Below are 26439 nucleotides of genomic sequence, written 5' to 3' on the forward strand. Positions count from 1 at the left end.
ATCAAGAAACACATTTAAGGAATTGCATAAAGGCAAGCACTAAAAGTATTAAAAGTGTGTAGATTCGTATGTAAAGATAAAGGAGGATCTATGTAATAATCCAGACTTCCAGAATTCTGAGCTCCTTAGCCTAGCATTTGAAGCCCCCATAATGTATGTCCTTAAGGTTCAAGTTTTCTCTTTCACAAATTCTTCTTCACCTCCCCATAACACTTTTTCCTCCTTGCTTTCTGCACCTTTCCCTATGTTCTCCCATTTCCATCTCTGCTCAAATTAGTCTCTGTCTAAAATCATCCTACATATCTCCTGGTCAAATTATTGTCCATTCTTCTTCATAGTACTTCATAGTACTCTTTTCTTTCTCTACAATCCTCACATCTGTTTTAACCTCTCTGAATAGTCTGTCTTGAGGTCAGTGATTGTCTTTTAGTCCTATATTATTGCAAATATTAGGAATTGAATAATTATAGAAAGAACAAATGGTGAACTGCTAACAAGCAGGAGTCTTATTCATCTCTATATCTCCAAAGCAGCCCAGCCATTTCGGAGGTAGGATGCCGACATGTAAAGAATATAGAATCAAAGACAGTTTAGAAACTGGGTTCCATCTTTTTATAGCTGCATAACCTTGGGCAATTACTTAACTTTTCTAAACCACAATTTTTTGAATAAAATGGCATTTCATAGGTAGGCTCAAAAATTGAGAATTAGTAGTTCTTTATATGCAGTTCAGAATATGCAGAACTATTTCTTAAATATTTATAGGATTGAGTTGAATCACCTTTTAGTATGCTAGTTGCCAAGGGAAATATGGATGAATACTAAGATATTTGCCCTGAAAATGCTTATCATCTTGAATTCAGGACTTCTACACATGAAACAAAGCAAACTGTACAAAACATGCTATAATTAAGTATTTAATGAAGTGTATGATATAGAAATTCAGAGAAGAGGAGATCTTTAATAAATACAAATGGTAGACCATGAGGTATTCTGAAAGGTCTGCAGTATTTTGGAGTGGAGAGATAGGAAGGAGAATGAGAACAACGTGAACAGAGATTGAAGTGAGTATGGAGTGATGTTTTTGACATGAGGGGAAGTCAGCCAAGCTCTAGAGCAAAAGTAAAATTTTGGAAAATGGTTGTGAAATAGGTCTACCTATGAAAGCCTTTGAACTCCAAGTAGACTTTCCATTACTTGCATCTTCTGACCCCAAATTCTTTTAACATAGGTATGTTGAACATTGACCCAGCCTACTGTTTGAGCCTCACCGCGCTCCTTGCACGCACCCTTCGTTGTGATCACACTGAGCTTTTCACAATTGCCTGAACATGGTCATTTTTCTGCCCTTACTGCACTTAATGTCTTGCCATCATTTGGCATAATTGCTCATGTCCTCCTAATTCAAACAGTTACTTCTTGGCTCCTGTATAATAGACTTTCTTGGTTTTCTTCTTTTCTTACTGACCATTTATCAGTCTTCTTTACACTGACTTCTCTTCCTCTGCTTGATTTTCAGTTATTGGAATGCTCCAGGGCTCCATCTTGGCCTCTCTCATTTTCTTTAAGTGACCTGTTTCCCTAGGTGATTTCTTTTGGCCACAGAATTTAAATACTATGTATATGCTGTCAACTCTCCTGCTCTGAACTCTCTTTCTTGACCTTTAACTCTTGTATACAACTGTACGTGGATGTCTAATAGGCATCTTAAACTTAATATATCCAAAACTTTACTCTCAACTTCCCCACCCAACCTGGCCCAGTTTTCTCTTGTTAAATACAATTCCATCCTTCCATTTGCTCAGGCCAGAAACCTTGGGGGTTACATTTTTTCTCACACACCATCAGTAAATTGTCTGGCATCTACCTCTAAAATACATCTGAACCTGACAGCTCTTTACTGTCTCCACCTCTACCACCCTAGTTCAAGCCACCATCACTTTTTGCCTGGAGTAGCCTCCTATCTGCTCTCCCTGCCTCCACTCTTTCCTCACTGTAGCCAGAGCAGCTAGAATAATATTGTATAAATGTAAGTCAGATCTTAAGCATTTTCCTGTGTAAAACCCTCCAATGACTTTCCTTTGTAATTACTATAAATACCAAGTTCTTTACTAAGGTCTGCAAGGACCTACATGATCAGACTCCTACTATCTCTTTCTTATCATACCAGCCTCAACTTAAATGTCACTTCCTCAGAGATGGCTTCCTCAACTATTCTGTTGAAAATAATTCCATTCACCTCCCCCCATTACCTTTTATATTATAATCCTGTTTTATTTTCTTCACAGCACTTAGCATTCTCTAAAATTATTTATTTACTTGATTATCGTTTGTCTCCTTTACTAGAATGTAAGTTTCATGAAAGCAGGAATCTTTTTTTTCTTGTTCACCACTGTATCCTTAGCAACTAGAACGGTGTCATAAACATAGGTAGGTGTTCAATAAACTCTAAGGTCCTGCTTATCCTTCATATTTCAAGTTATATTTTTCTTCTCTTCTGTGCTTTCCCCCAATCCTTTTCCCCTCTCACTGAGGCAGAGTTAAGCACTTCCCTCTCAGTTTTCATTGTACTTTTTTTTTTCAATTTCTCAATTGTACCTATTGCGTTATACTGTGGCTGTTTCTATGTCTGTTTATTAGATTATGAAGCTTTTCATGGACAGGAACTATATATCATTTGCGCTGGTTTCCTTAGCGCCTGGAATAATGTGAGATTTTTGTTTTCAGTGCTAATAGTGCTTCTTGATATTGTTAAAAATGAATAAAACCGTGATTTATGTTTCTTAATTTACGTGGCTCATTTCATTTACTCTTCATGGTTCTGACACATTTCTAACATTTTGAAACTTTGGTGTAGAGTTTAATGTTCCTCTAAATTATCCAATTTCTGGTTTCTATGTATTACTGAGTCCTAAGTGAAAGCACACTTATTTTGAAGGAATTTTGGTATAGCAATTAAAGGTTTGTAGACGTCAATATCCTCTGAATTTTGGCTGAAATAATATTTTTATTCTTATACAGCATGCATGAACATAAACAATAGTTTCATATTTCTGTTTTTCTAGAACAGCTATTTCACTTGGAATTGAACCAGAGCCTTTGAGTATACATTTTAGTAGCGTATTTGGAATTTGATATAATTGACAAATTTGGTTCTCTTGGAAGAAATACGTATGCGGGCAATAGCATATGACTTGTAGAAAATTCTTATACGTGCAAAGTATGTAGAATTGAAGTTTAAAAACACCTTGGTAGAGAAGGAGTTAACAGGTTAGCTCCCCTTGGTTGTTCTCAGCATGCTCTCTTGCCTTTAGGAGCTGAAAAGATGCTAACATTGGGCCCAGACATGCCTGTGTGGAGGTTATGGTACTCCTGGGGTTTTTGCAGCTAGCTGTAAAGCAAGTTAGAACTTGTTCATCTCAGAGTTCCTTGTTTTTCTTTCAACCCTTTCAGTGCCCTGCAGGAGTCATTAAATCAAAACTTCATGCTGATCATCACCCACCGAGAAGTCCAGCGGGAGTACAACCTGAACTTCTCAGGAAGCAGTACCATTCAAGAGGTGAGTTATGTCTCACAGCTAGGGAATAAAGATAGCTCATTATAGCTAATGTTGACCCTGTTATAGAGGGCTTATCTGGTCTGGTTGGAATTTCTCTTTATGTTTCATTATTGGGTTCCTAATTTTAATTAACTAGAGCATCAATGATTACTGTAGATATATTAAATGACTTGACCTAGCAAGATAGATGTGGTAAATGAGAGCTCTTGATAATTCTTAAAATAGTCAACTTAAAACCTGCTTAAAAATAACTCATTATTATGTGATGTATTTCATTGTTGTATAGTAATTATTTAAAATATTAATTCGGAAATTGTTGACAGCATGCATTTTCGAACATGCTTATATTTTATTTGAAAGGATGTTCTCAAATATATTATTTATAATGTGTACCCTGCCTATTTCCAAAAGGAGTTTGAGGAGGCTTTTCTTAAACAGCTCCATCCCAGCCTTGGGGAGCATCCGTGAGATGCTGTTGGAGATCGTCAGTCATTTAGCTCAGAATATCTGAGAAGAGTCTATTTATAGTGTCAATATTTTCTTCAGCCTGGCCAACCAGGGCCACTGTTTCAAAAAAGAACCTCCCCCAAGAGAGAAGAGGTACCTTCTTGCCTGTGGCCCTACCCACCTAAAAGCCAGTAATTTATTTCCGTAAGGGGGAAAAATGTGTAGGGCTATGACAAGACTTATGTTTTGAATCATTGAAATGACAACTGTGTCACATTGTCTCTTGTAAGTTGTGAATACAGCAGTCATTTATCTACTAATGTTTTTATAAAGAATTAATCATGCTTAATCTTGGATTATTTCATAAATGTTTTCTTGGACTACATTGCTTAAAATAATTACTAATGTCATATTGAAAAACAAGCTGTTTTCACCTTAATCAGTTTTCAGAAGTGTATGAATTGTTTCAGTAATGGCTAGACTCTTCATGGTTTCCTTTCTTTTTGTTTTGTCAGTGAATTTCAACTTCTGAATTTGGCATAAATAACTCATTGCTTGAAGTTTATTTTTTCTGTTTATCACTTGAATAGTTTGTTGACTAGAAACTAAAATCTTAAAAATTATTCTTGGCCCCTAATTTGAATCATAGATTTGAGTTATTTGATATTTTTCCAGGTTTTAAATATATAAATTGACATTTCATTTTTAACCTATATAATATGTGTTCTATTCTGTAAATTAAAATTTTTAATTCCTTGAAGAATCGTTGTTTTTACATTAGAAATAATGTTTAACTATGGTTCTATCACAGAGTTATTCTGGGAACTTCATGGTAGTAAAACTTAAACTGTATATTAAAATATATAAATTTAGTTTCAAATAAATAACTCCAATTTAATCAAGAAAAGCAAAGATAATGAGTTAAATTTCATTCTGTTGATTTACTTTTTGTAATTGAAGATGAGTATAATGCAGGATGGATAAACATAGACAGCTTTATTTTTCTTTCTGAATGAAATTTTTATAGCTAAAATTTTACCTTTTTTTTCTTTTACAATTCCAGTTTCTATAGTTTGAGTGTGTTTCAACTTTCTCCCACAAGAGGGCAGAAAGGACTATTAAACTGATAGTCTAAAAATGCCATTCAATGTTTTCAAATTAGCTTCTCTTATATTAACAAAAAGGAGCATAATGGCCAAGTTATTGTTTGATTTACAGATAATTGGCATATTGCAGGGAGGAGACTTAATTTCACCCTTTTAAATTAAACAGGGAGATTTAAAAAGACATAAAATATTCATTAATGTTCGGTGATTATAAAGTAGTGGCATATATTTATTTTGCCTTTATTACTGTTTCGATGGGAAAATACTGCAAATATTTCCGAAATCGAGTTGGCCATACTGACAAGTTGAAATGTTTAAGCAGCGTTAATGCAATCTGCTCACACCTGATATCCTATGCAGAATGATTCAAAACGACTACATCAATTATTAAAAGAAATATTTAAAATTCTGCAAATGTGCCATTGTGTGCCACAGTTGGCTGAAACTGTTCTCCATGGCCTGCTATTTAGATTATCAAATTTATTTTAAGCTTCAAGGACTTGAAAACAGTAAATCTTTTTCATACCATTTTCTAAATCAAAAATATCCGAGAAATATTTTTGCAAAAACAGATGTTCTTATGTATTTCTTGGCAACAGTTTGATTTCTTCTTTTTCTTTTTTTCCTTTTTATAGTTGATTTAAAATAATGTTTTGAAATGCTAGTTACCAGGAAAAAATAAATGCAGTTGTTTCTAGTATCAGTTGCTTTTCCGTGAGTAGACGGGTACACATAGGCTCTTTTATTCTGTACAACTTAGAAAAAAATGTGGATTATACTGTCTACGCCTAGGATCGCACTCTAGGTCTAGTTCTAAGACTTTTCTCCTTCACCTTGTGGAATACCTGGGGGGTGGGGTGGGGGGGATTCAGGGGAACAAGAAGCTCTTATGCTGTAGTCATGCAACCCACAGTGACACTTAAGTATGTGCATTAATTTTTGTTGCATGATTGAAAATCAGCTTGGAACACAACAAAAATGTAATCTTGAAATGATTTTGCAGTATTACTTTATAAATGCCAGAATTTTTGCTGTTAATGTGGAAGCTTAATGATGCTGTATATCCTAAATTGTAAATTATTTTCTGTCACCAGTTTCAGAAATTTCTTTTCGATGTTGTTTAATAGGTCCAGGAATGAATTTTGACCAGTAGATAAAGGAAAGGAAGAAATGTAAAAAAACCAAAAACCTGATTTTTTCCCCAGTATAGTAATGTATTATTTTTGTTGTAGGTGGAAAAAATTACCAGTTATTGGTATTTTTAATTTTTGAAAGCCTTGTATTTTTAAAAGAAAGCTTTTGTAATATTTTCCCCCCGAGGGAAATTTCTATTAAATGAAATAGGATTGAAAAAGGCACTATGATTTCAACTTTTAATTAGACAAAATGTATTTTTAAAAATAGTGAATTAGAAAACAAAACTTAGAAGCAGTTTGTGTTTCAGATGAACTCTTCTGTGACCATATGTTCACGCAAGCTAGTGGTGATGAACCCACAGTTGTACAAATGTTTGTTCACTCTGGCTCTGTGGTGTTTTGCCTCACAATGCGTGACTTATGTCCTTTGGGTGCTCTAGATTTTAATTTAAGATAGTTAGATATTGAGGTTATTTTTTTTTAAGCTCTTTACAAATCCTTCCACTTACGTTATCCTCCTACTTGAGGAAAAGGCAATGATAGTATAAAAAGGTCAGAATGAAGAGTTGCAAGTTGTCATAAGAATAAAAATCTTTTCTCTTTTTCCATTATGACAAAATAGTTTATGAAAATTATCAAATAATAATTATAATAACTTTGTGACAATCTGTCCACCTTTTTGGGTCCTAAATTAGCTACCTGCCACACTTGAAACGAGTGAATTTTGTTGAAAATTTGAATACGCTTACCTTATTTTAATGAATTTTCTACACTGAGAATTCAGATTTTTAAACAGTTAATTTTACATACTTTAGTAATTCTGTCTAATACTATTAAAGATCTGTGGTTACAAATGTACTTGGGAACGGTTAAATTAAAGGAAAGAAAAGATTGATTTGCCTACTGCAAATCCTAAACCCAGGTGTGGAAAAGGATATAAAGTCCCTGAAATGAAGCCAACTTTTCTTGGAAACTAATTCTTTGTTGTCCATCTTTCTATTGCAAAACCTTCTATTAGGCAAAATATCCACTTTTCTTTATAGGTGTCATACAAACTTAAGGAATACACACATGATCCAGAATAACAATGATAAGAAACCTAAGTATTTTTGGTGTGGAATCATGGAGTATTACTTATCTATTATAGTGAGAAGCACGATGAATAGCTATTGGAATTATTTAAATCCTCTTCCAAGTTTCACTTTACCCTAGAATTCTCACTGTTCTTATTAATGTTGATTTAGTTCTTAATGGGAATGAAAGGGAAAAATCAACAACCGGTAAAGATGTAGCTTACATGGGATGGTAAAGCATTTCAATACTAATACAAGTGGTTGTCAAGTGGGAAGCCAATAGTTTAAATTAGCAACAAGAAATGAATTGTATACATAAATCATACCAGTCCTCAAAAGTAATCTTGCCTAAATAATTGTGAAATCGTGAGGCTGATTCTGATTCTGCAAATTTGAAACTTGTGTCGAGTTTTGTGTCTATTTTTCTGCTTGATGTTTTCTCAACTTGCTTGACTAACATGTATTTCGAATTATTCTCCTTTAATTCTCGAGATCATTAACAGTAATTAAATATGTAGTCGTTTACAGATTGTACTAATGAGCAATTTTTTAGTAGTGGGTTGACTATAACTTCTTAACTAAGATGCTTATTCTGTAAATGTTTTAAGTATAGTTGCTTTTGTTTGTTTGTTTGTTTTCCAGTATGGAGAGGGTAGGGGATGATGGCACAGAACTGAAGAGTAGGGTAGGAGAGAATGTGCGTATACAAGAGGGTAAAATAAATTGTGCTTATTTAATTAAAAGTTTAGGTGGTTTATTTTTACTGCAAGATAAACAGCATCTGTAAGCTCAGTTTGAATGAACCCATTTTAATTAGTGTATATCATAATTTGATTTTTAAAATTTGAAACCACAAATGACATCTTAGCAAGAATGAAAGAGATATAATTTCTTAAGCAACTGGGCAATGAATTCAAGCCTTTATTCAGCTTTCAGAAAGGGAGATCATGAGTTTCTTTTAAATATGCATATATATTATTAGTTTCAAGTTGGATTTTATAACCGAGATCTGTTGAAGTCATACCACTTCAAATGAACAAAGTAATGATCATTTTATAAATATTGAGAATTTCTATGTTTCTTGATAAATTAACCCCTTAGGAAATAAATTTAAGTAATATTTACAATGCAGCTATTTAAATCTGACTAGTCTTTTTCTCCCTCTGAAAGTGTTTTGAAATAATCTCTATTGGAAATTTTTTTTTAGCCCATGTAAGTATTTCTTAACCTACATTTTAAGAAGATAAAAACAATGAAATTGTGTTAATAAATAAGGACAATGCTTTGTCCTTTGTTACTTAAGATATGTGTATCCTAACATCTTGGCCAACCACATTTCATAATCTGTAATTTGTATGTTGGTAGTTTTGAAATGCTTGGGTTAAGAGAAATTATGTTCAGTTATCAGAAACTAATAAACATAAGACATTTTTATATGCAAGAAAAGGCAGAGAGTAAATAATTGCACTGGTGACCAATACTGTAATAATCCTGTTTTACAATATGCACTTGACAGGTTGTAATAGTGCTAATTGAAGAGACTAATTCACACTTGCTTCATTCTATTCAAAGGCAAAATCAGCAGCTTGTTTTGCTTTTGACCAGATGGTCCTCATGAACACCTACTGTGCACTTTAAGTGCTTTACTAGAATTACAAAGGCTGGGGGCTGCGTTCAACTCCAAATGATTTGAGGAGAGAGAGAGAGAGAGAGAGAGAGGGAGAGAGGGGAAAAAAAACCCCTCTGTGCTCAATGGATTTGGTGCAAGTAAATTAATTCTAGTGGACCCATTACACACTGAGCCCCCTTTTCAAAGCTCTGAGCCTCCTCGCTTGCTCTGTAGCAATGAGAAAGAGAAAGAGAAAGGCAGATTACTGCAAACAGAAATAAAAAAAAGCGGTATGAAAGGGAGAAAAGAGGCCTTGAAGCCTTTCATATCATTTGAGTTTTTCAAGTGCGTTATTTTTGGGGAGGGTGGATATATGAAAAGCCAATTGGAGTTTTTTTTGTTTTAAAGTGCGCTATTTAAGCACCATGAATATAGGCGTAAGAGCAACAGTTGACTGAGTTTACTGTGGTGATGCTTTGTGTCCGAGGATGAATCAAATTCATTATATTCAACTCTTTGTGTTTTAACATGAATGTAGGGTTAGTTTCACAAGACTGTGTCTGTTTAGGATAATTATAATTTAATATTTTCCTTTCATAAAGTTATCACTGTAGATGTCTAAAATTTTAATCAAAGCAGATTTTGTACATTGACTTTGAAGCACCCTGACAGTTTAAAATTCAAAGGAAAGCTTTTTTAGTTTTCAAAGGAAAAGAAAGGCTCATTCTAATAGCATTGAAGCAGAGATTATTATAACTAATTAGAAGTCACACATCTGTTAGCTTTTGGTTTGTGACTTACATATGTATTTTGTGAGTAAAATATATACTTTAAAAATATATTGCAGTTGTTGAATGAACTTAAAGGGATAAAATTCACTTAAAAGAGAACCATTTATTTGAGCCAACCATTTTTGCAAATCTCTACATGGTCCCATAAAAATATGTAATGTATTAAAGTACATTAAATGTGAATTGGAATTGTATAATTAATAATCCTAAATTGGAATATACTTCTAAACAAAATATTTTCACATAGTTCTTGTTAGCGTAATTCTGATTATTAACCAAAGGTATTATGAAACAAAAATATAAGCAAACCCAGTCTGTACAAATTTATACTTATTCCTTATCCTTAAAGCTGTTAGTGTACAATATTTTAATTTGGAATATTGACACTATAAAATAATTAATTCTTATTCTGAGCTACATAGATTAAGATACAAGGGATAGCATCTTAGAATACATGTCAGTTATTTTGTGTGTTTTTATATTTTGAAGTTTAATTCTCTTCTGATATATTTTTGTTGCATGGTTTAGTTTTGTTTGATAGCACATATTACTGACACCATATTTCAAGTTTATTTTAATTATAGCTATTAGCAAAGAATGCAACAAAATCATACCTATAATATATAACTTAATAATTGTAAATATTTCATAGAAAAGCTCATTTCTAAGTTTGGCCTGTATCTTTAAATAAATGTCTAGAGTTTATATTTAAAAAGGCATAACTAACCAATATGCTTTTTGTCAATACATTTTAATTACATTCTTAGAAAATAAAATATAGAAATGCAGAAACAACTGGAAAAATATTTTAGGTTTTATTTCTCAAAGACTTAATGAAGAAGTTAGCATGCCTTCTTTGATATTTAAAATAAAATTGGATTAATTTCCTGTTAATGTGGTATTGCTTTGAGACTTGCTCATTGAAATATAAGTTGTGGGTTGGGGAGGAATGTAAGGGGAATCCCCAAACCTTCAACCAACAAACCAGCCAATGAAATTTATAAGCAATGAGCTGTTAATTAATTGATATCCATAGGGAAAAAAGAATTTCAAGAAAAAATTTGAATGATTAGGAAAAACTTGCTGAAAAAAATTTTTTGCTATAGACTATTTAAAATAAAAGTAAGACTACAAGATTCTTTCTAGTTAGGTACCATAAAAAGTTATCTTTAAAGCCAGAACATCAGTTAGCGGAAGTGGATTGATCATGACCATGCAATCGCTTACTTCTATGGGGCTGGTTCTTTGGTTTCACAGACACAGTAGTTGGAATCTTTCTCCTCTTGCAGAAGAGTTTGTTTCAGTATTAAAATATTAACCCCTAGATTTCTGAATGTCAGAGATGAGGTTCTCTCCTGTAGGGTAAGGATTGCAAAAGACTACAGTTTCTTTATAGACCTCGGTAAGTACCACGTTCCTTAAGCTGAGACATAATTTAACATTTATGTATCCTTCAGCCATAAAATAAGAATAATAAGCTCCTCATTATTCTCCCCACTCCACCCCAGCAAAAAACAAAAAACAAGGAAGTAAATCAAAGGATGGATAAGTGAATATAAAGTGCGCATAAACATAAGATAGACCAAGATAAAGCCTGCATGTAGAAAATTATTTACATGTTTATCCCTATATACCAAAGGTTATTTGGCCAAAACATCTTAAAACATCTGTTTGTGGTCATTTTTTTCTTGTCTAATGTATTTTGTGTATGACTTAGATTATCTAATCAAGGCATTATTCTTTTTCAAACATAGTGTGGCAAATATACTTTAAAAATCCTGTTGCTTAATTTAGGGCTAAATTACTTGTTATCCTAAATATATTCTTCTTATTAATTTTTAAAACATTTTCTTAAAGAAAAAAAAGACTTTAAAAGCTCGTAGCAAACATTTTCTATAAATGACAAAATGTATTCCTTGCTTTGCGGTCATTGCGTGACCAGACGCTGGAGTACTGGATTGTTTTAAGGTTTTTACAGCTGCAAGGCAAAAGCATCTGCTCATTGCAAAGCCGGCATTGTTTAATTTTGACACTGACTTTTCCATGCGTCTTGTACCAAGCACTGGATTAGATGCCACTAAGATGAAATTTGTTTTAAGTTGCTCCCAAAGTGCAGCTGTCCTCATATACGGCCTTGTAGCTTAACCAAAACAGACAGATAGATCAATCAGAATCTTTGTACAGGGTCACCTCACTGGGCTAGGGAGGCTCAGAGGAAGAATGTTAATGATATTATTTATCGTGAATAAGTGCAAAGTTAGTTTCCAGGCTGATTTAGTCTATGTAGAAGGACACCCCCTCCTCCCTTTTTTAGGGCAGTAGGACCGTTATTAAATATTTAGCTTTTAAACTGGAGTCTAACGGTCAAACCTTAAGGTGCCTCTGTGTGCATTAGGCACTATTCTTCCATAGTCAGTTGCAAGAAAAACGATCAGTTAATTGGTCACTAAAGTAGTAATTGACTGAAAATAAAATTCAATCTGAAATGGCTCTGCTGAATTCTTGAAAAGTGGACATTTTTATAGAATGATAATTTTTCTTTAATGTTTCAAGTGAATGAAAAATGAAAGAGCACCTCACTTCCCGGGTTTCCTGGGATTGTGTGAATTTCTACCCAGCTGGTCCAAATTGATTGATACAGGGCCAAATATTTGTCTGCCTACATTTCAAAGTCTATAATTTGCTAATGAATTGTGGTAATAATCTTTCATCATACATGAAAGATTTAGCCAAACAATTTGCTAAGTATGTATTTTGATCATAAAATTTTTGGACTTACACCAAGCTTTACATCTATTTTACAGCTAATGCATGAGGGTGGAGGGAGAGCAAGGGGAGAAATAATACTGAACATGGACACTTGATGGAAGGGGATGAAGGAAACAAGAGGGAAGAAGGTACTTTGGAAATGAGTAATGCTGGGAAAGTCCTATGAGTGACAGTGGAAAACAAATTAGATTTGCACTTCGAGTGCAAAATAGAATTTTTTAAATGCCAGCAGAGTTTTAGCCTGTCGTGTTCAGAAGTATGGTATCCATGTAGATGAAGGCATGGAAGGAATCTTTTCCCTTTTTGACTATAGCTATTCCACACATTGATTATGGGATAATTTCCTAGGAACTCTATGCTAGAAAAGTCAAATGCTCACAAATTGGAAGTAATTGAAAGCATAAGAATAAAAGCCAGATGTTTGTCAGGGTTGATTTAGAGACTTAAAAAAAAAAAGAACAATGAAGAAACAATTGTGATTTGACTAGTTCTAGAAGAAGATGAGAGGAACCTTTTAGATAAGCTTTTGAAATTACTATGGGCATCCAGAGAATATTTTCTCCTGATCCAAAACAAAGACTGTACCAAAAAGAAATGAGGCTTATATTTGTGTGGGGATATTTAGGATTAAATAACCTCCATCTGGGAAACTGCAAACCTTATTTATTTATTTTGGGAGAGCAGCATAAGATACACTCCAGAGGAAGTCCAGGATTAGCCTATGGAGTGAGAGGACAAGAAAATGTTCTAAATAAGACTCTATCTTGTACATTGTAATTTCTCTTTCATTGTTGGAGATCAAGGTGCCATGACTTCCTAATTGACTGGTATAATCTGAGTTGTTTTCAAGTTGATCATGAGAATATTTAATATTGATACATTTTTTCTTTGCCTTGCAAGCAGATAGTTAAAAAAAAAAAAGCACGTAGCTAAAATGAGAGAGAAACCGTCTTATAAAACAGACTGAACCTTTCATTTTATAGATTTTAAAGATAAGCAGCTCTAGAATTTTTACACATCTGCTGGACCTCGTGAATATGTCCCATTTCCAGAGCATTAATTTGTGTCCATTTATGTAATTCTCTCGTTGTTCTCTCATAGAGCTAAGCTTATTCTAAATGTTAGTATAGTGAATATCTATCCAAGATGGTACCATTGGAAACTCTTAAAGTATTTAGGAAAGTTAGAGATCTATATGGCAAAATACAGCTTTATTTCAGATGAACTGGAATCTTGTTTTACACGTTGACTTTCTCAGCCTCTTTCCTTGTATTTTGCTGGCTTTTTTTTTTTCTATTTTATTGATTTCATACTTGTCATAATTTTTTTGTAGGTGTATTGTTATCACATTATGATAGTTACTGCAGTAAATATAGAAGAGATTCCATAATCGTTGTGAAGGAAAACATCACCAAAATCACATTTAAATAAAATCAATTATATGTGAGATTAGTGAGATTCCTGATTCTGTGGTTAACAGTTTTATTAAAAAACCATTTCAAAAAGAAATGCTAGAGTTATAGATTATGTATGTTAAATTCAAAATATGCTGTTGTCATTTGTTTCTAGTCCTTTTAGTATTCTGTTATCAAAAGTGCTTTACATTTACATACCTGCCTTTGCTGGCTGAAAATGTGCGATATTTCCTCCTAAGAGATATATTGATAATGTCTAATAATAATACTAATAGAATATTAGTTAAACATCAGTTCATTTCTGTTGAATTGGGAGATGTTTTCCTTATTCCTCACATTGTAAAAAAGGGAATTTTAAGATGTTTTTAAAGGCTGCTGTTTTCTTGCAGGTGAAAATTTTTGTTCATGAGAACAGATATGCGCATAGATCACTTGGAATTTGAAATTTGAGAAATAACAAAATGTCTTAAGAGTCTTGGTTTCTATTGGTAATTGTAATTTCAAATATTGTAACCAATTTTTGTGTGTAATGCATGGAGCAATGTGTAAAGCATGACTCTGAAGTAAATGTGATTGATATATTAACATGTATACATCATAAATTTAAAGGAATGCTGACTCCTTAAATTAGTCATCTTTGTTGTTGATATACATATCCTTTATTGCTCAAAAGTTATTCTAGATTTCCAGGAAATGGTTTTAGAGACTATGATGCCATCTTTTTCTTTTTTCTTTTTCTTTTTCTTTTTCTGTGTTTTTGAATGACCTCACTTATAGCCAGGCTTTGTCATCTGAAGGGAGGAAATTGATTTGTTGAAATTGTCAAAGTAATCTGAAGCCAAATGCTGTGAGCTAGGTGGTTATTCAATCTGGGTAATCAAATTTGTGGTTATTCAGGTTAGGTGTCTCTTTCCTGAGCTCCTCTTCTCCCCGTGAACATGTATCTCTCATAGCATTTACCACACTCATTTGTAATTGCTTGTTTACTTATTTATTTCCCCTCTTAGACTACGAGCCCCTTACGAACAGGAAAAGTGTCAAATTCACCTCTTTATTTCTGGGCCTACCACTGAATTTGTCACAGAGTAGGTGTACTTAATGAATGACTGAATTAAAAAAGAAGATTCTATAAATTGCTGAGATTATTTATAACTGAAGGCATTTGCAAAAGTGAAGTTATCCAACTATTTCTGTTTCAAGTATTAATGTTGACATGAATATGTACTTTCTCAAGGGGATTATTAGGAGAGGATCTCTCTGATTTGGCTATGAATTCTCACTTATTTGTTAAAAACGAGACTCAGAATAGATAGTTTGCACTAAAAGTATAAAATAGAACTCCTGCTTTAAAACAGATTTATGTCATCCTTAATTTGTAGTATCTGCCACGTATTTTCTTGGTGTTTTCTTTCTAAATGAAGTTAAAGCTCATTTTTAAAAAATGTTTTCTGAATCTAGCGATATAGTGTTACAGATTCTAATGACTCTAAGAGTTATTTCTCAGTTGGCAGTTAGTTAGCTGTGAGAGTGGAAAGATCACTGCACTATGATGTAGGGAATCTGAGTTCTAATCCTCTTGCCACTAATAAACTGCATGCTCAACTAGCCCTGAGTGGCCTGATATTTCTTTTTCATTTGTTTGGCTTTTTCATAATATAGAACTGTAGAAACTCAAAAGTTTTTGCTAGTGCAAATAGAAATGTCTTGGAACCTTAAAATATGCATAAAATCCCTGTGTCCTGTTGAACCTAGTATACGCTTCTGTTGCAGTGCTGCTGTCCTGTTATTTGTTTTGTGTTTGTTTTTCTTCTCGTGGTAGGCTCCTTGAGGGCAGGATCTCTGTCATTTAATCTTCACATTTGTAGCACCAAGTATAGTGCCTAGTGCCTTTTAAATGATTGTTGAATGAGCTAATATTTGCTTAGGTCGGCATCCAGTGATTGAAAAGAAATTTGGAAACTTGGATTCTAATAGCTGATATTTTGCTTTCTAGCTATATGAGTTTGGGCAGTTCATTTAACTATGCTGAGTCTGGGGCTTATATGAAAAATAGGAAATGCTTTCAAAGGATTTTTCTGGTTCTAAAATTTGGTGATAAAATGTGAATTTAGAAATTTCATATGTGCTTCAAGTTAGCATGGGGAGTGGGGCGAGAAAACTGGTCAGTAGGCAGTCACGGTGTGTGTAAATATGTGTATGTTTTACTATGGAATGTAAATATCCCTTTAATCCCTAAGGTGTTATTTAAGAGGTTACAGGTTGAAATAGAGGCCTCTGTTGCCATGATGTTTGAATTTCTGTAATTGGAGATTTTTTTTCCTGAATAATAAAGAATTTTTTGTCTTAAAGTAGACTTTTACCTCAAATACGTATTATGCAGTAAGACTTTAAAAGTGAATTGCGTAAACATAAGACTTCCTAATACATAAGATTTTTTAATACTGAGATGCAATGAAAATAAATGGTATTAATTTGATGTTATTAGCTTCACTTGTGGTAAGTGAATTAAAATTCTATGTGAATATCAAGGCTATGATACTGCCATAAGGGTAGACATACAGATCAGTTAAATAGAATTGGAAGTTCAGAAATAAACCCCTTACGCTTGAGGTCAATTAATTTTCAGCAAGTTTGCCAAGACAATTCCACATGGAAAGAATAGTCTTTTCAAGAAATGATGCTAGGACAACTAGATAGCTACATGCAAAAGAATGAAGTCAGACTACTCGGCATCATATATAAAAATTAACTCAATTGGATTAAAGACCTGAATGTAAAAGCTGAAGCTATAAAACTCTTAGAATAAAACATAGGAATGGGCTAGGCAATGGTTTCTTAGATATGACACCAAAAACACAAGCAACAAAAGGAAAAATAGGTAAAGTGGACTTCATCAAAATTAACATTTGTGCCTCAAAGGGCACCTTCATTAAAGTGAAAAGACAGCTTACAGAATGGGAGAAAATATTTCCAAATCATATATGGATAAGAGACTGGTATCTGGAATCTGTAAAGAACTCTTACACCTCAATAAGAAGAAGACAAATAACGTAATTTAAAAATGGGCAAAGGATTTGAATAGATATTTCTCAAGAAAAGGTAGACAGTAAGCACGTGAAAAGTTACTCAACATCTTTAGTCATTAGGGAATTGCAAAATAAAATCAGAACAAGATACCACTTCACACCAGTAGGATGGCTAGAATAAAAAAGATGACAATAACAAGTGTTGAGAAATTAGAACCCTCAGACATGCTGGTGGGACTGTGACATGATACAGTAGTTTGGAATAAAATTTGGCAGTTTCTCAAAAACTTAAACATAGAGTTACCGTATGACCCAGCAATTTCACTCCTAGATGTATACCCAGAGAAGTGAAAACATATGTCCACAGAAAAATCTGTCCATGAATATTCATAGCAGCATTATTCTCAATAGCCAAAACATAGAAACAATCCAAATGTCCATCAACTGATGAATGGATAAATAAAATATGGTATATCCATAAGTGGAATATTATCATAAAAAGGAATAAAGTACTGATACATCTATCACATAGATGAATCTTCAAAAAATTATGCTAAGTGAAAGAAGCCAGACACAAAAGACCACATATTTGTATGATTCCATTTTATGAAATACCCAGGATAGACAGATGTATAGAGACAAAAAGTAGATTACTTTTCAAAAAGTAGATTACTTTTTGTCTCTACTTTTGTCACTACTCAGGGCAGTGAAACTACTCTGTGTGATAGTGTAATGGTGGATACATGTCTTTATAGATTTGTCTAAACCCATAGAATGTACAACACCAAGAGTGAACCCTAATGTAAGTTACAGACTTTGGATGATAATGATGTGTCAGTGTAGATTAATCAATTGTCATAAATATACCACTCTGGTGGGGGATGTTGATAATGGGGACGCCTGTGCATATTTGGGGACATGGGATATAGGAGAAATCTCTATACCTTCTCAGTTTTGCTGTGAACCTAAAACTGCTCTAAAAAAATAAAGTCTAGGGGCCAGCCCCCTGGCAAAGTGGTTAAATTCGCGCCCTCTCCTTCAGGGGCTCAGGGTTTCGCTGCTTTGGATCCTGGGCATGGACACGGCACTGCTTGTCAGGCCGTGCTGAGGCAGTGTCCCATGTGCCACAACTCGAAGGACCTACAACTAGAATATACAACTATATAGTGGGGGGCTTTGGGAGAAGAAGAAAAAGAAGAGGAAGAAGAAGAAGAAGAAGAAGAAGAAAAAGATTGGCAACAGGTGTTAACTCAGGTGCCAATCTTTAAAAAGATAAATAAACAAACTCTATTAAAAAAAAATTAAAAAGTAGATTAGTGGTTGCCTGGGGCACCTGGCTGAGGGGGAAGGGCAGTAGGTCATGGCTGCTAACGAGTGCAGGTTTTTTGTTGTTATTTTGCTTTTGTTTTGTCATTTGTTTCTGTTTTTTACATTTCATTAGTAATAAACCACCAGTTATACAACACAATGCATTCAAAATATTAAATATATTTAAATAATTGTTTATTTATATGCAACAATTTTACATAATGAGAAATATAATGTAATTTACACACAGCACAGTGGTCTTCATGTGTACTCGTAGAATGTTTAATAAATTTAAAAAGTCAATTTAAATCTTCATATTTATGTGTGTACAAATTTGTTTTTGTGCACCTCTCTCCCTACTTAAGCTAATTTTCAGAGTTCTAAAATAATATAACAAAATAAATAGCATACTTGGCTTTCCAAAAAATATCTACATTTGCCATATATATGATTTTTCCTTTTTTTAAGATTGGCTTTGAGCTAACATCTGTTGCCAATCTTTTTTTTTTTCCTTCTTCTCTCCAAAGCCCCCCAGTATGTAGTTGTATATTCTAGTTGTAGGTCCTTCTTCTGCCATGTGGGACGCCGCCTCAGCATGGCCTGATGAGCGGGCCTAGGTCCACGCCCAGGATCCAAACTGGCCAACCCCGAGCAGCTGAAGCGAAGCGCGCAAACTTAACCACTCAGCCATGGGGCCAGCCTTCCGTGGTTTTTATCATAGTAAAATTTACAGAACATAAAGTTTACCATTTTAACCATTTTTTAATGTAAATTCAGTGGAATCAAGTACATTGACATTGTTGTGCAAGCCATCACCACTACCCATCTCCAGAAATCTCTTCTTCTCAAATTGAAACTCCATACCCATTAAACAATAACTCCCCATTTCTCTCTTCCTCCCAGCCACTGCAGCCGTCATTTTACTTTGTATCTCTGCATTTGACTGCTCTGGGAACCTCATAAATGGATTAGTATTTGTCCTTTTGTGACTGACTCATTTCACTTAGTATAATGTCTTCAAGGTTCATTCATATTACATCATGTCTTCCTTTTAAGACTGAATAATATCCATTGTATGTATATACCGTGTTTTGTTTTGTTTATTAACCCATTGAGGGGATATTTGGGTTACTTCCACCTTTTGGCTATTGTGAATAATGCTGCTGTGAACCTGGGTATACAAATATCTATTTAAGCCTCTGCTTTCAGTTCTTTTGGATATATACCCACAAGTTAAATGCTAGATCATATGATAATTCTATGTAAAAGTTTTTGAGGAACCGTCATACTGTTTTTCACAGTGGATGCACCGTTTTACATTTCCACAGCAATGCAAAAGAGTTCAATTTCTCCATATCCTCAACAACACTTGTTATTTTCAGTCTTTTTGATATAGCCATCCTAGTGGATGTGAAATGGTATTTCATTTTGGTTTTGGTTTGTGTTTTCCTAAAGGCTAATGATGTTGAGCAAGCATCATTTCATGTGCTTATTGGACATTGTATATCTTCTTTGGAAAAACGTCCAAGTCTTTTGCCCATTTGGGGCAGAGGGGTGGTGTTTCTTTAGGGAGTGCTGGAAATATTCTGGAATTTATTACTGATGATGGTTGCACAAGTTTGTGAATATACTAAAAACCACTGAATTGTACACTTAATAAAGAAACAAACGAAAACAAAAAATGGATATGGAGACCTGAGAGGTACACCTACACATTGAATAATTGTATCAAAAAGGAAGATTAAAGAACTAGGGATAATGCCACCAGGATAAAGTATATAAGAACACCACGTTTCAATTACCAATGTTTGCCAAGAATTTAAAGATCTCTTTTTGAGATAGTAACTAGATATCTTCCCTTTCTGTTAAGTTAAAGCAAGAGAAAATGGACCTTGTAATGTTAGAGGGAATTTCTCTTGAGTGTGATATTATTAAACATTGGAATTTTTATGGAATCATGCTCTGTAAGCATTTCTGTTAACTGTTTAGAAGGGGACAGATTCTTACTTTGTTTTTGACTATTTGATAGCAAGTCTGTTATACAACTAGAATAACATCCCAAACATTTTAATACCAACTTTTCTACATGGTGGTAACATGGACAGAGGTACTACTAAAGGGTGCTGATTACATCATCATACAGAGCTTCAGTAGCTAATTTTCATAGTGCTTCCATCAGTATTGTTCTGTTACTGTGAATTTAGTAGAATTGTATTTGAGTGTAGAATGAATACTTTGTATGGAGAAAAAAGATATTAATTATTCTGCTAGAAAAATGTGTTATCTGTGGGGAAATTACATCTATCACCTATAGTCCATTAGAAATCCATTAAAAAGAGGAATGGTTTTTATTTCACAATAATTTGTATGAACTTTTATGGAGATTCTTCTAGTTGGTGATATTCTGGTTGTTGACCTTAAAGTTGTTGATAACTTCATTGAGGGGAAGGAGGAGGAATCGTCACATCGGGTTAGTGTTTTATACTTTTCAACTCCCTTCCGCTGCCTTAGTTCATCTACTAGTGTCAGGCCTGCTTGATATATGGCAATGCAGGTTGAAAATGCCACGTCCTGAAGCTGTACAACACAATGGTCTTGATGAGGATGTAAATGGAGGACTTGATGGTCACTCTCCCTGCTATATAAATAGAGACTGGTGCAGATTATACGTATGTGATATCTAAGAGTCCCCAATAAAGTCATTGCTTTTTCTCTTTGTATGATTTGTAGTGGCTTCAGTGATTACATTTCCTAAATCTTTAATCCATTAACATGGTCTATACTGAACAGTAACCTACCTCACCCTCCTTCCGTCTGACTATATAGACTCTTTCCTCATGTGTAAAATTAGTATAGTGGTATTCTACTTCCCTGGCAGGTATAATTTAATTGTGAGGATGAAAGTGAGACCATATAGGTGAATGTAACTTCATTAACTCTAAAATACATTTTTTAATGAAGTATAATTGACATATAATATCCTGTTAGTTTGAGGTGTATATCATAGTGATTCGATATTTGTATACATTACAAGTCTAGTTACCATCTCCTGCCATACAAAATTATTACAATATTATTGACTGTATTCCTTATGCTGTACATTACATCCCTGTGATTTATTAATTTTGTCGTTTGAAGTTTGTACCTCTTAATTCCCTTCACCTATTTTGCCTGCCCCCGCAACTCCTCCTTGCTCTGGTAACTGCCAGTTTGTTCCCTGTATCTGAGTCTGTTTCTGGTTTGTTTGTTTTGTTTTTAGATTTCACATGTAAGTGAAATCATACGGCATTTGTCTTTCTCTGTCTGACATTTCAGATAGCATAATACTGTCTAGGCAATCCATGAGTCATTCTTACTTCTTTCCATGTACCTCAGGATTTACTATATGGTGTTACTTACTTGTCTCTGAACATGCCTCACTATTTCTTAAAAGGTTCATTTAACTCTTTGCCTTCTCTTTGACCACTTCTCTTCACACTGCTCAAAGACCCCTCTATATTTCAGGAAGACCATACTCAGCTGATATATCTTTTGGGATATCCTCTATATTCCTCTGTCCTGTTATAAATATAACCTCTCCTTACCTCTTGATTTTGCCCTCACATGCCTCAAAGTAGCATTGTGCCTCATACTCTCGTACACTCATTTGTGTAATTGTCTTAGCCCTTCATTCAGCCTATGTGCTCTTTCAGGACAGAGGGACTATGTCTTACTGATCTTTATATTCTCTACAGAACCCAACAGAATGCTTTAAGAATAGTAGAAGAAGAAAAAAGTATTTGCTGGGGGCCGGCCCAGTGGTGCAGCAGTTAAGTTTGCACGTTCCACTTCTCGGTGGCCTGGGGTTCACTGGTTCGGATCCTGGGTGCAGACATGGCACCACTTGGCAAAAGCCATGCTGTGGTAGGCGTCCCACATATAAAGTAGAGGAAGGTGGGCAAGGATGTTAGCTCAGGGCCAGTTTTCCTCAGCAAAAAGAGGAGGATTGGCAGTAGTTAGCTCAGGGCTAATCTTCCTCGGGGAAAAAAAAAAGTATTTGTTGAAATTGAGTTCCATTAAACCATTCTGACTTCAGCGCTTACGTGTACATCTATTATAGTGCTTATTGGTGTTAACTTGCAAAGATTTGATTGAAGTTGTTAGTTGTATAGTGCTGGAGCTAACTCCTGTCAGTACAAGAAAGGTGATTGTTAGATATTCAGAAATTTTGTGAACCTGATAAACTGTTGGTAACTTCAAAGCAGCCACAGTGAGGGTATTTACACCTTGGAAATCGGCAGACTCTTCAAATCATGCTTTTTGTTTTGGGAGAGCCAATTTACCAGCACACCACTGGTTGTGTGTCTCTAACCCCCAGAAGACTCTGAACTCCTTCTCATTGATTTCTGCCTCAGTGCCTGGCCTGTGATAGGAACAGTCTTTGCTGAATTAATGAATAAATAAGTGATTGAATATATCAGCTGTCTTATTCCTCTTCTCTCTGACTCCTGCTGGCAGAGACTAAATTTCAGAATCTAGTGTATTTTTTGAAACCAAGTTCTGAAATGGCCCATTGTTATGGGCTGCAGTTTTCTTTCTGCTTCAGAGTTTGAACCAAAAAAAGTGGCTATTGGATATTAAAGCTTTTAAACGTACATGTTTCAATAGCACAGTACGGATGGCATTTCTGTCCATTATCACCTTGTTAAGCTACTCCTGCTATGACTTTGCTGCCTACTAAGTTTTTGGCATCTATTGCTTAACTGACTGACTCACCTTTCAGTTTCCACGTTGGAAGCCAATAGTGTGAACCATCTCAAATTAGCTGAAAGATTTCCTTTCACATTCTAAGAGGTAACTAACTGATTACTTCTCTCTAGTCATAGATGATATAAATACTGACAAATGAAAATATAATGTCTTGGGACCTTAAAATATTGCTTTAAAAATTACTGAATTGAAACAACTTGTATTGTTCTTTCTCTTAATGTTCCTGTCAGTTTTATCAAAAGTAATGTTTATATAAAATTAAAGATAATGTTGAGTTGTTTGGATTTTTTAGTTTTTCTAAAATGTCCTCCATAGTCATGATGCATATGTTTAAAAAAAATAATTCTGTGTTTTCTAAACATTCTATGTGCCATCTATTGCCATCTAAACTTGAAACCATTTTTAATTTCTTTTAAATTTTGAAGAAGGTAAACACTATGTTCAGATCTCACCACTATTAAAAGAATAGGAATAGCAACTCTACAGTCTGAAGCTCTCAGTTTTATATTCTATACAGCATATTTATGTAACTTTTAGTACTTTAAATTCCTTTCAAAATGACTGAGATGTACAAGTATTTATTAAAAAGACTGAGATGTACCAGTGTGTATTAAATATGTATCAGATTCACTCTTGTAACCAAGGAGGTAAGTAGGCTAATTACTTACCAACATAATTTTTTATGTCTGAAGTTCTGCTCTCACTTTATACAACAGGTTAAATATTTTGTTGGTAAAATTGAGACAGACAGAAAGCGACATTAGACAACATGCATATTTGTTGGTTTTTTGAAAGTGCGAAAAATTTCAAACAGTTCTAATTAGGTGCAAGTGCACTCTGTCTCTAGAGGTACATCTTTCAGCATCAGCCACTCAGTTGCACATTGAAATTCTGTGCTGTGTGGATAATGTACCACAGATACTGAAGATGTTTGATTCAACAATAATAATAATGGAGTGATGACATTTTAATAAAACCTTGCCTCTTCTCTGGAAAAGTTAACAGAGAGAAGCTATTCAGAAAAATGGAAGATTCCTGTTGAGGTTAAAAATTTATAATGTGCTAGTATTTGTTTTCAAGTGTGTGTATACAAGAATACTATTGAATCATTTCGAGAGACTAATAAGCATTTAAAATTTACAATAAAACAGAAAAAATTAACTACACTTTGTTTTTCTGACAAAATCAAAATCATCACAGATTTTGGTAGAAAAGAAACATGCAACCAAGAAAGAATTTTCTTATGTCAGGCATTTTATAAAAATAATTAGAGTTCTGAATGTAATATCTGTAATCTATAGTGTATGGTCAGTTTGTATTTGTAGAAGCAGCTGTTTAGGTTACCATACAAAGTGACTTTCTGTAGACTCTGTATATAATTGATTTGCTTAAATTCTGTGCTTAAGAGTTCTAACTATAAGAATGGGAGACTCAGGACTACTTTAAGCTGATCTGAGCATCTTGGAGAGGGTTAGAAATTCTCTCAAAATTCTGACCCCTTCTGAGAGATTTTTGTTAGAGACTACTGCAGTGAGTAGTTGTTGTGACCAGATGATCCCATAGATAACTTTTGGCTCTAAAGTTCCTAGAATCTGTTTTGGATTTTCAAAGTATTTCCTTAATGAGATAAAGCATTTTAACTTCTGTTTGAAGGTATCCTTTCTATAAAATGCCTCTTACCTAAGTAGCAGAAAGAAGAAAACAAAGCAAAAATATTATCATTAATATTTAGTGACGAAGCTAATTGTCAACAACACTTGAACTCTAGTTTTACAGAACATTAATTAGATATTCCTGTTATCAGCATGTTACAGACTATCAGAGCTTAACATTTCTTGAACTTGGAAAACATTATTTTAGTCTTTTAAGATCCCCTAATTCTGTGTCATAATTAATTCAATGCGAAACAAAAGTGATTTCTTGAATACCTATTGTGTGTACTAGATAAATCACAGTGAAAGTGATTTTCCTTTTTTAGCCAGATTTTATCTCAAGGCAAAATATTACTTATTTTAAAGCAAAAGTGTAAGTTCCAGGCTCTAGAACTTATTCCTATTTAGGTCATTTATCAGAAATCGAATATATTGTCAGTCTGTGTGGTGGTGTTATTAGATGTTATTAACTGCCAAGATGTGTGGTTCGGACTCTACTTAAATGCATGTACAGAAACTATTTAGTTTTTAGTACCTACATTTAGAATATCTGTGACATACAAATTCATGTGGAAGTACATGCAATTACCAATATTTTTATATTTACTATATCTTTACATTTTAACTGCATAGTTATGATTTTATTAATCAGTAAAAATGTGTTTTCAGCAATACTAAGTAGTATTGGTAGAAATAAAATAGAATTTACTGAGAAATTATTTGCTAAGAATTATCACATTGGTTCCTTTATTTAAATGCAGAAGGCTCTTGCCTGCCTCTTATCCCTCTATCTGGAACATCCTTTGCATGATTGGCTCATTATTTAGGTCTCAGCTGAAATGTCATCTTAGAAAGACCTTCTCTGCCACCATCCCCCAAGTGTAATTAGGTGTCCACTCCCTTGTTAGTTTCCATCATTAAACACAGTTTATTTCTTTCTTAGGACTGATGACCAGTTGTAATTATGTTTTTGCTTACTTGTCTTTTCTATTAGACTATAGACTTCATGGAAGCAAAACTATGTCTCATTCCCTGGCATAACCTAAGCACCTAGTTCAACAGCTATAATAAAATTTTACTGCCTCTAAGAAACTTTTCCAGTCAAACTCACTGTATTCCTCTCCTGTACTGACACAGCACTGATACAGCACTGATCTACCACTTACTAACTCTGACCTTGGGAAGTTATTTAGCCTCTTCATGTTTCAGTTTCCCCATCTCTGAGAAGATGACATATCTCAGCGGTTTGTTTTGAAGATTAACTTTATTAGTGCATTTAAAGCTCATAACCACAATGCCTAAAATATAATAAGCACTTAAGTACATGTTTTAAATATTATTTTAAGGTGTATTATTGCCTGGATTGTGTCACAATCGTTTATCATTGTGTGCAGTGCTCCCTTTTTGTTGAAGGCATCAGGAGGAGAGTGGGTGGGTCTTACCTATTTTTCTATACTTCTGTATCTAGTACAATGTTCTGTAGCAAGTTAAGATCTAATTCAACACCCATTTGATGCTTGATTCTATTCCCTAGATATCTACAGAGTAATAATAATTCCTTTTTTTTTTATGTCTGAGTATTATTATGAGCTGGAAACAAACAACCTCATCTTTAGTCTTCCTTGTTCAGCAGAAGCTCCAGCCACTCAGGGCTGCTCTGCATTCTTCAGACACACACCCCTGCAACTTCTGCCTTTACTTGTTCATGCTGTTCTGCTCTGACTGCTTTTGCATTCCGTGACCATATCTAGAAAGTTTTTAAGGTCCATACTCAAAGATGCCACCTCCATAAAGCTTTC

At 34.1% G+C, this 26439-nt stretch overlaps 1 protein-coding gene across 7 annotated transcripts in view; it reads left to right on the forward strand.

The window, feature by feature from the left end:
• Positions 1-26439, forward strand: part of FAF1 (Fas associated factor 1) — a 472901-nt gene that overhangs the window by 228356 nt on the left and 218106 nt on the right. For all 7 annotated transcript variants that reach the window (XM_005607066.4, XM_070260008.1, XM_070260010.1 and 4 more), the window contains one exon: positions 3454-3559. In XM_005607066.4, the coding sequence (XP_005607123.1) occupies positions 3454-3559 (106 nt within the window). The remainder of the gene's footprint in view (positions 1-3453; positions 3560-26439) is intronic.

The sequence above is a fragment of the Equus caballus genome, chromosome 2, assembly GCF_041296265.1.
Source record: "Equus caballus isolate H_3958 breed thoroughbred chromosome 2, TB-T2T, whole genome shotgun sequence".
NCBI classification, from domain to species: domain Eukaryota; kingdom Metazoa; phylum Chordata; class Mammalia; order Perissodactyla; family Equidae; genus Equus; species Equus caballus.